The sequence below is a fragment of the Vombatus ursinus genome, unplaced genomic scaffold, assembly GCF_900497805.2.
Source record: "Vombatus ursinus unplaced genomic scaffold, bare-nosed wombat genome assembly UNPS02015255.1, whole genome shotgun sequence".
Lineage (NCBI taxonomy): Eukaryota > Metazoa > Chordata > Mammalia > Diprotodontia > Vombatidae > Vombatus > Vombatus ursinus.
Genome location: NW_020955033.1, coordinates 4,933,326 through 4,945,877, shown reverse-complemented (window position 1 = coordinate 4,945,877; position 12,552 = coordinate 4,933,326). Strand labels below are relative to the sequence as shown.

Below are 12,552 nucleotides of genomic sequence, written 5' to 3'. Positions count from 1 at the left end.
GTTGCTTAATTAAACTGTAGCAATAGAAGGGAAGGAACAAGGAGAGACCAGTGTCATATACCCATAGTCAGGGGTTGTGATATAGATATAGATCTAGCAAAGGGGACTGAGAAGAGTTGTCAAAGAGGAAGGAAAAGAAGTAACAGTGAGTAATGTCTCAGAATTCCATAGAAGAGACTACTGATAAGGTATTGAACTCTATCAAATGCTTCAGGCAAGGTCAGGAAGGGTGAAGATTGAGAAAAAAGCCATGGAATTTAACAACTTGAGAAAGAGTAATTTAGACTGAGTAATAAGGGTACCATGGTAGTCTTACTGAAATGAAGTATTCATTTCAAATTTTCTCATCTGTTAATGGATGAAACATGATGTTTCAGAATTTTTGAGGGGTACACAAGGATTCATGACTAAGCATTGACCCCTCAATGTTCACAAATGCCTTAATGTTACTATTACATTAAAGAAATAATTTTGATGTTCACCTTTTTTTTTTTTATCAGAAAACCTTAAGGATTCAACCTGGCTGATTCCTAAAATGAAAAGTTAAATGTATCATGCTTTATGTGAATGGTATTTTATGGTATATGAAACACTTGTCAAGGTTGCTAACAGTAATGATTCCAACTGGGAGTAAAATTTTTTTTCTAGCAATCTCAATGCCAACCTGGACAGGCTCTTCAGCTAAATATCTTTGGTTGGGGTGAAACCGATTTTAGATTCAACAAAAACTGCCTCATTTTGATGACCACAGTTAATGGCATCAACACAGTAAAGCACAACATAGCCCAATTATCTTAACCTATACCATTCCGCATAACAAAAAAAAAATTGGTCTTATTTTTGTAATCCTTTTCACAAAAATGGCATAAGGCCATTTAAAGATTCTTTCAACTGAATAGGTTTCTCTTACTCTGTTTTTACTGATATTAAAGCCTTTCAAAGAGCTTTGATTTTTCTCCCCACTGAATCATTATCAATACTATTTATTGTTTCATTTTCTTCCTCCTGCAGTTTACTAAATAAAGTTCTAAGAATGAGACTGTTTCATAGGTGAAGGAAAACAACTTATTACATTATGTTGATGTTTTATTTTCACTTCAATACAAGCATGTTGTTTAGATAGATATTTCTTAGATAAATATTATTTACTGCCAAATTTATCTTCCTAATGCATAGGTATGGCCATATCAAACCCCTCTCAGCCCCATTTCAATAAATTCAAGTTATTCCCTATCACCTCCAGTATCAAATATAAAATCTTTTGTTTTGGATTCAAAACCATTCTCAACCTGCGCCTCTTACTTTTCCAGCCTTTTCTGCCTTACAGAACATTGCCCACCCACATATTCTGTGATTCAGGGACACTGATCTCTTTGTTGTTCACACAATACACTCTCCATCTTCTAACTGGGTATTTTTGCTGGCTTGCCCCTCATATTTGGAATGTTCTCCTTCAAAATTTCTTCCTCCTATATTCTCTGGCTTCCTTCAAGTCCTAGATATAATTCTACCTCCTGAAGGAAACCTTTCCTGAACCCCCTAAATTCTAGTACCTTTCCTCTGTTGATTATTTCTAGTTTATCCTGTACATAGTTTGTACATTTTTATCTACATGTTCTCTCCCTATTGCACTTGAGCTCCTAGGGTGGTGGTTTTCTTTTGCCTTTCTTTGTACCTCCAATGCTTAGCATATTGCCTAGCCCATAGTAGGTTTAATAAATTTAATTTAATTTTTATTTAATTTAAATTTAATACATTTATCAAATGATTATTGACTTACTACCTTCTTTTCTTTGGTTTAGAAGTAACTTTAGTAAATAACAAAAGGCTTAATTGGCATATTGTACCATATCTATAAAAAAATAAATATTGTCAAAACAAATATGGCACTGGACAATACAAAGGTTAAAAAAAAAGATTAGCTGAACTTCAGTTTGAGACATTCTCTCTCATAAAAGTCTGAAACACAGGTAATACATTTATGCATGTAATTTTTATATCAAAATTTACTGTGGGAGGGAAAAGGGACCCAACAGGAGAAGCAGAAGCAAGGAAATACAAGAGTGATACTCTAAGGACAAGTTATAACTGTGCCTGCTACTAAAAAAATAATTGCAACTCTTCAACCCCTTTGTCATTTCTAATGGAAAAACAATGAACATGGTAGCAATTGGTAGTCTTTAATGATGTTTTTTGACAGTTTCTAATTACTTTAAGAAACCCATTTGTACTGTCTTGCTATTCAGTTGGAGCATCAGAATTTTTTGGAGATAGTATGTATCTTCTCTAGTATTTCAGATGTAACTCCTTGGTCATTCCTGTTTCACATGTGAGGTACCTAGGCAAGCTACTTCAAGCTCAAGATACTCTGTGGAAGTACAATTGGTCAAAACCATGGTTCACAAGCCTTTGATATTTTTATTTCTACTTTTACAAGTTAGGGAAAAAAATCTAGTTAAAAACAAAGATTATTTAGGAAAATAGTTTAATTTTTTTGAAAAAGGTAATAATAGAATAATTTCTCCCATAATTTGGGGGGCATCCTCATATACATATCCATTATAAGTGGGAGGAGTGAATATATATACATAAATGTACATATATATGTATACTTGTGTATATATATACATATATTTATATGCATACAAATACACACATATATATGTATGTATATATATCTATAGATATAGATAGATATAGATATAGATATGTACACACACACAGGGAATGTGTGTATGTGTTCACTGTGCATGTGTCTAAAGCACACATATGGAGGTATAGACATAAGGAATATGTGGCAAGAATACAAGAAGCTGCAGGACCACAGATGCCTTCTGGTGTTGTGATCACTCTCTGAGCTTGATCTCTGTTATATTCAGCTCTCTCTTGGGCTTGCAACTTGGTTGTCACATTATGTCTCTGCTGAGCTCCCAGGGATGTGCCATCTCTTCTGCTCACCCCCACTTTCTATGACATCTAATATTCAACTCAAGTCCTCATCTAAGGTAATACCTCTTCCCCATAAAAATATGATCACTGACATTTGTCTTTTAGCTTAGCCTCAAAGACTCAGTTTTATCTCTTTTAGAAAGGTAGGCTCTTCTTATGTGCAGTCTTCATACTAAGAAAGAAACTTCAGTCGCTTTCTCATCATGAAGGGAGGAATCTATTGGCTCTAATAGTCTTTCCCTTCAGGGACCAAGTTCTTTGGGAACACAGAGCACCTACCTAGCTGGTTAGAGTCCATAGGCTTGGAGCTCATTTCTTCTTGATAATATGATTGATATTCTGTTCCAATCTTCTCTCAGACTTAAGGTTTGAAAGTACTCATTTGTTTTAAACTCCATTCATCTGGCTTCCATATTCAGTTGGAACATTAGAGTATTTTTTAGATTGGTTGATAATCTGTAACCCCCTCAAATTAGTTCAGGTTCACTTTAATAAACTTCAAAATAGTCAATGGGGCATCACATTTGTCTCTCCCACCTTACCCCACCTCTCCAAAAAAACCTCCCCAAAGCAAGAAGGGGGGAGAAACTTTGGCTCTGGACATGGAAATAAATTTGAATAAACATAAATGCTAAACTGAGTGATTACAAAAACTTAACAAGTCATCCCTCTGACCTAAATTCATGCCTTTATCATACATATGTGGTTGACAGCAAACCTCCTAGACATTGACTTGCTCTACAAAAAGATAACCAAATTCACCTCATGACTTAAATTATCACTGCAACAGTGATACCTGAGATTCTCAGCAGAAACAGTTTTAGATTGCCATTTAAACTGAATCAGTGAGCAGAGAGATTTAATCTCCATTTTACCTGCCTAAGAAGTCTCAGGGCCCAATAGCTAAAATGTTTATCACTTACTTCTGATCACAAGGATGAATTGGAATTCAGCTTTACTGTGCCTTATGAAATGATACTAATAGTTTAATGAAGTTCAAAACAGCCAAACTTATTTTTTTTTCCTACAGATAGAAATATTTATGGCTCACTAAGTCTAAGAAAAGTACTATCTGATACCACCTTTGTAGCTAAAGATAAATGTTGGTTCTTCCAGAAAATATATGAACTATCATAGTTTAGCAGAATATGTTCAGGAAATTACTTTGTTCAATCATTTAGTTGATCAATATGTATTTATTACATTTATTAAGCCCTGTGATGATCCTTGTCTTCATTGAGTTTACATTTCACTGATGAAGATACCATACACATATAAATATATACAGAATATATATGAAATAAATATATTTCTGGGAGGGAGTGCGCTAGAATCAGAGGGATCAGGGAAAGGGAGGTGGTGTTTAAGCTCTACCTGGAAGAATCTTATGGATTCCAAGATGCCATAGTATTCAGAGAGAGTATTTCAGGCATTGGGGGAGGGCTAGTAAAAAGGCACAGATACTAGAAATGGCACATTGATTAGAAAAGCAAAAAGGCCAGTTTATATGATAAATTAATGATAATTATAGAAAGAACAGTAATATAAAATGAAACTATAAAGATGGGTTGGACAGCTAGGTGGTGCAGTGGATAGAAGATTGAGCCAGGAGCCAGGAGGACCTGGGTTCAAATGTGGCTCTTGTATACTAGATGTGTGACCCTGGGCAAGTTACTTAACCCTTTTGCCTGTTTCCTCACCTTTAAAGTGAGCTGGAGGAGGAAATAGCAAGCCTCTCTAGTATCTTTGCCAAGAAAACACCAAATGGGGTCACAAAGAAGACATGACAGAAAAATGACTGAATAACAAAAAAAGATTGATTGGATCGATTGGGGTAAGGTTCTGAAGGGCTTTATTTTCATTTTATATAAATTTCCACCAATATCATCCATTTTAATGTCACCCCCCCCACTACCCAGTATAACTTTCTTGCTCTCTCCCAGAGAGATCCTTATAACATCGTTATAACAAAGAATACAAAAAGAGGAAAAAATTCAACAAAACCAACTACCACGTCAAAAAATCTGATATCAGTTATAATGTTCCAGACCCAAATACCCCAATTCTGCAAAGAAGGGAAGGGGTTAATTCTCCCATATGTATTGCCTACAGTCAGGCTTGGTAACTGCCATTTTGCAGCATTCACTTTTGTTTGCTTACCTATTACTGTTCCATTGCTGAACTCATTATCTGTCTATCTGTCTATCTATCTCCTTATATATCATTATTTTATATGATATATTTATATATTTTTATTATATAATATATTTATATATTATTTGTATATATGTATCTACACATGTGTGTGTGTGTGTATTTTCCTCTTGGTTCTGCTTATTCCCATACATGTTCACATAAGTCTTTCAATGCTTCTCTATATTCACATTCATCATTTCACATAGCATACTAAAGTTATACTATATTAAATCACTATAACCTTTAACAATTCCCTAATCATTAGGTATTGACTGAACTTTCTGTTCTTTGTTACTAATATAAAAACATTTCTACAAACATTTTAATGTACATGGGCCCTCTAGTTTTGCAACTGACCTTTTGTGGTTGCACACCAAGCAGTAAAATCTCTGAGTCAAAAGGGCATACATAGTTGATACATACTTTATTAGAATAATTACAAATTTTATTCTATTATACTTGAACCAATTCATGTACTTATCTTTCCACAACCTTTCCAACACTATTTACATCTTTTCTTTTCTTTGTCAATTTCTGGATATGAGATGAAACTGCAGAATTATCTTGACTGATATTCCTCTTATTATTAGTGATCTCAAGCAAAGTTTAATGTGGTTATTAATTTTTTTTTCAATTCTGCTTTTGAAAACCATTCCTATCCTTTAATTATTTATCTATTGGAGAATAATTTTTGGCCTTACATATTCCTGATACTTGCCCAGACATTGTGGATATCACACTTTTATCAGAAATATTGGATTCAAATATTTTCCCTCGCTTCATCTTTTCTTTTACTACTTGCATTAAATTGTTTAAATGAAATCTTTTCAATTTCATGTAATCAATATGTTATTTCCTTAATAATAATTAATATTACTTATTTGCTTAAGAATTTACCTCTTAGCCATGCTATGAAGGACAATTGATTTGTTTTTTCTCTGACATAATTGTTGTTCCTAATTATTGAACTCTCCATTTAGGTGTTTTTGTTTTAATTCTTGTTTTAATTATTATTTTGTGTTATGGTATATAGAGGAAACATTTATTTTTTCTGTTTCTAAAATTTCACTAAAATTTCTCTGTGTTATATGCTTATTTTTGTAACAGTGTCATGTGATTCTGAGAAATGTTACTATTATAATTTCTGTTCAGAAGTTGGTAGAAATATTTTGGCCCTAAATTCTCCAGAAATTTGTTCAGTTTTATATTTTACTCTTATCTTTCTGTTAGATTTTTCTACCTCTGAGGTAGGAACTACTACTACTGTTATGTTATTCCCTGTATCTTTTATATAATTCAATTAACTTTCCCTTTATAAATTTAGACCATTTGCTATTTCACACATATGTTTAATGTTGTTATAAATTCATTTTGTACCATTCCTTTAGGCAAACTATAACTTCATTTCATTGAAATCACAAATCTTTATTTTTGTTTTGTTTCATTTTTTTCTGATAGAAAGATTGCAATTGTATTTTTTGATTCACTTAAAGTATAATAATTTTTCTCACTTCTCATTTTCCTTCTGCATGTGTTTTTAGATGTATTTCTTATAAATAATAGATAATAGTTTTATTTTCCTACTCTGATTTTATTATTTTTTCATTCACAATAAACGTTATATGAATATTTTGACATTTGTTTCTTTAATGGCTTTTTTAAAAAATTGGTTATCCCTTTCCTCTTTTAAATCAATATTTTGTTTACATTATCTACATTCGCTCAAGTTTGCTGAGCATGTCGTATTGAGTTTCATCTTGACCTCATTTACATTTTGGAATATAGTAATGGTACTCAAATCCCTCCAATTTCTTTCTTTTTTTTTTTTGGTGCTTTTGTTGGTGGTGTTGACTAGGAGATAATCTATGATAGGTAAATTTCCTTTCTTTTGTTTTTTAAATTCCATCTTCTGAATGCTTGAAGAATTTGTTGTTTTGTGCTATTGTTGTTTTTAGGTCCTGCCTGGCTCTATGTGACTCCAGAGTATTTTTGGTAAAAATACTGTAGTGGTTTGCATTTCCTTCTCTAGCTGCCCTCATTTTGCAGATGAGGAACTAAAGTGAATAGGGGTTAAAGGACTTGCCTACCATATCTGAGACTGCATTTGAAATCAAACCTTCCTGACTGCAAGCCTGGTGCTCTATACATTCCACCACTTAGTTGCCCCAAAAATATATTGCAGAAACTTAATCTTTGCATTAAGGTGAAGGTAATTGTCATTTTCCAGGGAACAAAATATTCCCTTTAGCTATTGTGTTTTAGAATTTATTAAATATAACTACTATTTGTCTTGGAGTTTCATGTGAAGAATGATTTGTGAATGTGCTTAATTTATGCTTTGTTTTCTATTTTCAAAAATTATGGGCAGGTTTTTGTTTTTGTTTTTTTTTACTACTTACTGTGTTATGATCAGATTCCCCCTTCCCCCAATTCGTCATCTTCTTCTAAGAGACCTGTAATATTTAAGTTGTCTCTGCCCATCCTGTCTTCAAGGTCAATCCTTTTTGTTCAGTTTTTGTGTTCTTTTTTTTCTTTTTCCTTTTCTTCTGCTAGATTTTCTCTATATTTCACATTTTTATGTTCCAAATCTGCTAATCTCTCTTTTTTGTAAAGAAACTTTCCAATGTGGATTATTTTTTTTAATTATACATTTAGACCTCTAAGTTCCAACGTGTTCATTCTAATTTATTTTATAGATTTCAGTTCTTTTGAAAAATTGTGGTTTCTTTTTGTTCCTTTTTTTTTTTGTATTCCACAGAACTCTTTGTTATGTCAGGCATTGGTTCCATTTCGTTTGCTTTATTTTTTTTTTTTGAGAGCTATGTTTTTTTCTTTAAAGAGTTACACAAAGAAACAGAATTATTCTTTTTGTTTTGGGATCTTCTCTATTGATAAATTTTCTAGTGTTCCTGCCTTGTTTATAGATGTTTTCTATTGAAATCTCTGGTGTTTGAAACTTTCAAAAAATTGCTTCATTACTGACTTTCTGGTGTTTATAATTCCGTTGCTGAGTTACTGGGCTTTCATAACCTTGTTTAATCTGGGGATTATAGGGTTTTCCATCCTATGTCTCTATGCCATGTAGCCTGAGGGAGATGAGCAGGACTGACCCCAAATTGATTTCAGTTCCTTTTCCTTTAGGCCAAACATAATCATGCGCATTGGCCTCCATTTTTTCCTTGGCTAGGATGAATCCGAGTCTGAATTTTTTTGGTGGAGTGAGGGGAAGCATGAAGAGATATTCAAGAAAGAATCTTTGCAGCTTTGGGGTTCCAAAAAGTAGATCCCCTATCAGAAGGCAGATGCTTTTTACCCTTTTTACTTTTCCTTTTCAGTTACATATGACTGGGCAAGGGTGGAAAAAAGAGATTCTCTCAGATTTTCTTTTATATCAGGGAAGGAGAGAATCTTAAGATAGATCCAAGGTATGGCAACTTTATTATATAATTAAAAGGAATAGCAAATTGTACATATGTAGTTTCATTTGCAATCATCTTTTTCATTATACTATGCTATGGAAATGCTTGTTTTATTCCATAAATTAAAAATATTTTTTTTTAAAAAGATAGATCCAAGGTACAAAATGAGAGAGGTCAGTTGTATCCCTGCAGCATGGTGAGGGGGACATCCAAATGGACATTTTAAAAATTAGCGTTCACCAGTGTTAAATCAGAAGGTTTTTATCTTTTCAGAGTTATCTCTTTGTTCTCTGGATTCAGCAGTAATTCCTCTAAAACTGGTGTATAATTCTTTTTGTTTGTTTTTTTAGAGTTAGAGAGATAAAGGGGTTATAGAAAAAGTGATTTGCCATAATGCTGGTTACATGACCCACTATTCTCTATGAAGAACTTTAAATGATTACAAGAGGAATTTTATTTGATACTATAGGGAGCTGCTAGTATTTGATAGAGGATTAACACTGTCAGAATTTACAGTGTTAGAAAAGAACTTTGGCATTTATGCTGATGATGAATTGGTATAGGGATAGACTTGACATAGGGAGTCCAGTTAGAAGACTAATGCAGGAGTCCAGGTTAGAGCAGATGGGAACTAAACTTAGTCTTCTAAGACAGCAGATATGTCTCCAGAAAAGGAAATTATTGATTTGTTACTGGAAGTGCCAAATGTATAATTTTTATGATCTATGTACACAAAGAATGAGAAGTGGATATTGAAGTGGCCTTAGTGTCAGGAAGACCTGAGTTCAAATGCCACTTCTGACACATACAGTAGCTGTGTGACTTACTTAAGCCCTTACTACCTCAGTCAGCTCTCTAAAACCAGGGTAAAGAGTAGATGCCTATCTGCATTAATATAGAAATGAGCATATCAAGGAATTCCATATAATTAAGAAAGCACAAATCTAGTCCAAAAGTTGAAATAAATGTCCAAAAAGACACTTTCAGACATCAAAGTAATAGTAGTCACTGCCACCATTATTTATATTTAGGTTGGAAAGGGGAATAAATGTATTTATTAGTAAAGTAGCAAGAAAGGGGTGTTATTGCTATTAAATGCATTTGCAGGTGGCCTTAGTGAGCAAAATTTTATATTCTTGCAACCATGATCTGGATTGATTTCCTTTTAACTCTAAAGACCTTGAAAATAGGAACTGAATTTTATCTGATTTATATAAACTCCCAGGTTAGCCAATATGCAATGATAAGCAAGCAAGACTTCAGTAAATGTCAAGTGATAACAACGGTGGCGCTGTGAGTAAGAAACCTGTTGTTTACCTGGCACCTACAGTAGCAAACTTTGTATTCCCTCATTCATATCATTTTCTGTTGTAGTGTTGAAGAAAGAACAAGGAAGGAAACCTTCATGTGGAAGGGACAGATGAAGAGGGATGCTAAACCACTTCAAACTGTTGGAGTCAAATGTAAATGGCTTTGGGAACCCAAATCTAACATCATCATTTTCATTCATTTTTCAGGTTCAGGTTCTTCGGAATGCAGGTGAAGAAGTGACCCTAACTGTATCATTCCTAAAAAGAGCACCTGCTTTCCTCAAACTGCTGCTGAATGAAGATTGTGCATGTAAGCATCTATGATAAATGGAAAGAAAAACGCCTGCATCATTCAGTCTATCATTTTCAAACATCTCTTCTGACAGTGATTGGCATCTTCCTTTCTAAGTCAGGATTGTGGTCTGCATGTGAACATTTTATATCACCAGGTGCTAGATTAACATTTTTGGGAAGGTAATAGATGCTATCTTTGCCAGAGGAAGAATTCAGAGTATTTAAAGACACTTCCTCATACCAAGGTTTGATAGGGAAAAGAAAATGTAAATCATAGCTAACACATTTGTACCTCCATTTAAATTCCAATCAGGAAACTTTGTTAAGAGATCTCTTAGAGCTAAAGATTCCTATATTTTAATTTAATTAGAGAATGTATTAATGAAGAAAACTTTCAGTTTACCTGCCCTTCATTAGTAGGGATATGGAAGGATGCAGTTGACTCTGTAATTGTAATCAATTATATAATATGTTTCTAGAATTAGTTTTATCTGCCTCATTTCATCCTTCCTTTCCTAAATTGTTAAATAAAAATAGAACCCAAATTTTCCTTCTTTAAATGGCCCATGATTTCACTAGTGACTGTCCAATCCAACCTTTTACCTTCACCCCACCCATGATGATCAAAGTTCCTCCAAATCACATGAGTTTCTGTGTACTTACAAAAAATCATGATCTGGCTGTCCTCTTCTTAGTGATGATCTAAGTCAAGGATAGCTCTTGGACAATAGAAACAGTTAATTCAGAGAAACTCAGAATTTGAGAGTGGAAAAATAGTTCAGTGGCCATTGAGTTCCACATTATATGTGTGTGCATTTCTAAACACACACACACACACTCACACATATAGATATATATGTTTGTATATATGGAATCTCTACTGTAATGCACCAGAAAAGTGGTTGCCCAGGCTCACTTCCCAAAAATGGCAAACACATCACCTTTTGAGGAAGCCTACTCCACTTTTGGAGAATGTTGGTTGCTAGGAAGTTTGTGTTTGTCTATTTTTTTGTTTTTCCTGACATCAAATCTAAACTTTTACTTTTGTACTTGTCACCCGTTGCTCTTCTTTCACCTGTTTGGTGTTAAATAGAAAAAGCCTAATCACTTTTCTATTTGACAACCTTTCAAATACTTGAAGACAATTTGCATTTCCTTCCTGAATCTTCTCTGGCCTAAGGATGGCTGTTTCCTTCAATTACTCCTTATATGTTATGGCCTCCCCTTTACCAACTTTGTTGCCCTCCTCTGGACACTCTCCAGTTTCTCAATGTTCTCCAGAACTGAACACAATAACCCAGATTGGGGCCAAACAGAGCAAAGTGCAGTGGGATAATCACCTACTCTTCCTGGAAGCTGTTACTTTCTCTAATGCAGCCCAAGATGAAATTAGCTTTGCTGGCAGTACAACACATTGCTGACTCATACTAAACTTGATTAACAGACCTCATTCCCAAAGCCTTTCTAATTTGTTAGGCCCTGCCAGATTTTGGGCTCCCCTGACATTGCCTTCAGGGTCACTTCTATGCCATCAGGAATTAGATGAGAACATTACTGGAGGAATCCCATTTTTTAAATGAAAAGTACATATGAGTTAACATCATTTATCAAATTGAATCAAATCAGAGTAGAACAGTACATTGTTAATTACATAAATCTTGTAAGATCTTTTTCAAAAAGAAAAAAAGGGATTTGGGCAGGGGGAGTACTCATAGAGTTCTTTCTGAACCTCTTCCAATGCTTTTCTTTATAGAAGGCAGAAACTACACTTTTTGGCTCATTTCCATCTGCATCTGCTGCTCTACCTGGTTTCAACTCCACAGAACTCCATTGCTGGATACAACTTTATCCCCCTAACTGCCTTTTCCTGCCTTTTGTGTGTGGTCTCCCCCATTAGATAGTAAACTCCCTGAGGGTAGCAGCTGTCTTCTATGCCTCCACTTCGCACAGTACTTGGCATATAGTAGTCCCTTAATAAATTGGATATTGGATTTTATTTGCATTATTATTGGATTGGAGTATCAATGTAAGTGAGACTTAGGTTTGAACTTTACCCAGTAAAAGCCAAGGCAACTGGATCAAGGTTTGGAAACCTAGAATAATAATAGTTAGCATTTATATAGCACTTTAAATTTTGGAAAGCACTTTAAATATGATATCTCATTGGGTCTTCAGAACAACCCCGTGAGGTAACAACTATTATTATCCCCCTTTTATAGTGAGGAAATAGAATGAAAGAGTTTAATTGACTTGCCCAGGATCACACAGCTAGTAAGCATCTGAGGTAGAATTTAAACACTCAGGGCCTCATGACTGCAAGTCCAACATTCCATTCACTGTTCCCTTTAGTCACAAAGAATCTTTTCACAAAGATTCACAAAGAA

The 12,552-nt window shown here is 34.1% G+C and overlaps 1 protein-coding gene across 1 annotated transcript in view; it reads left to right on the top strand.

The window, feature by feature from the left end:
• LOC114031732 (gamma-1-syntrophin) overlaps positions 1 to 12,552 on the top strand; it is a 488,334-nt gene that overhangs the window by 118,428 nt on the left and 357,354 nt on the right. Inside the window, exon 7 of the mRNA XM_027846876.1 lies at positions 10,082 to 10,184. Within this exon, the coding sequence (XP_027702677.1) occupies positions 10,082 to 10,184 (103 nt within the window). The remainder of the gene's footprint in view (positions 1 to 10,081; positions 10,185 to 12,552) is intronic.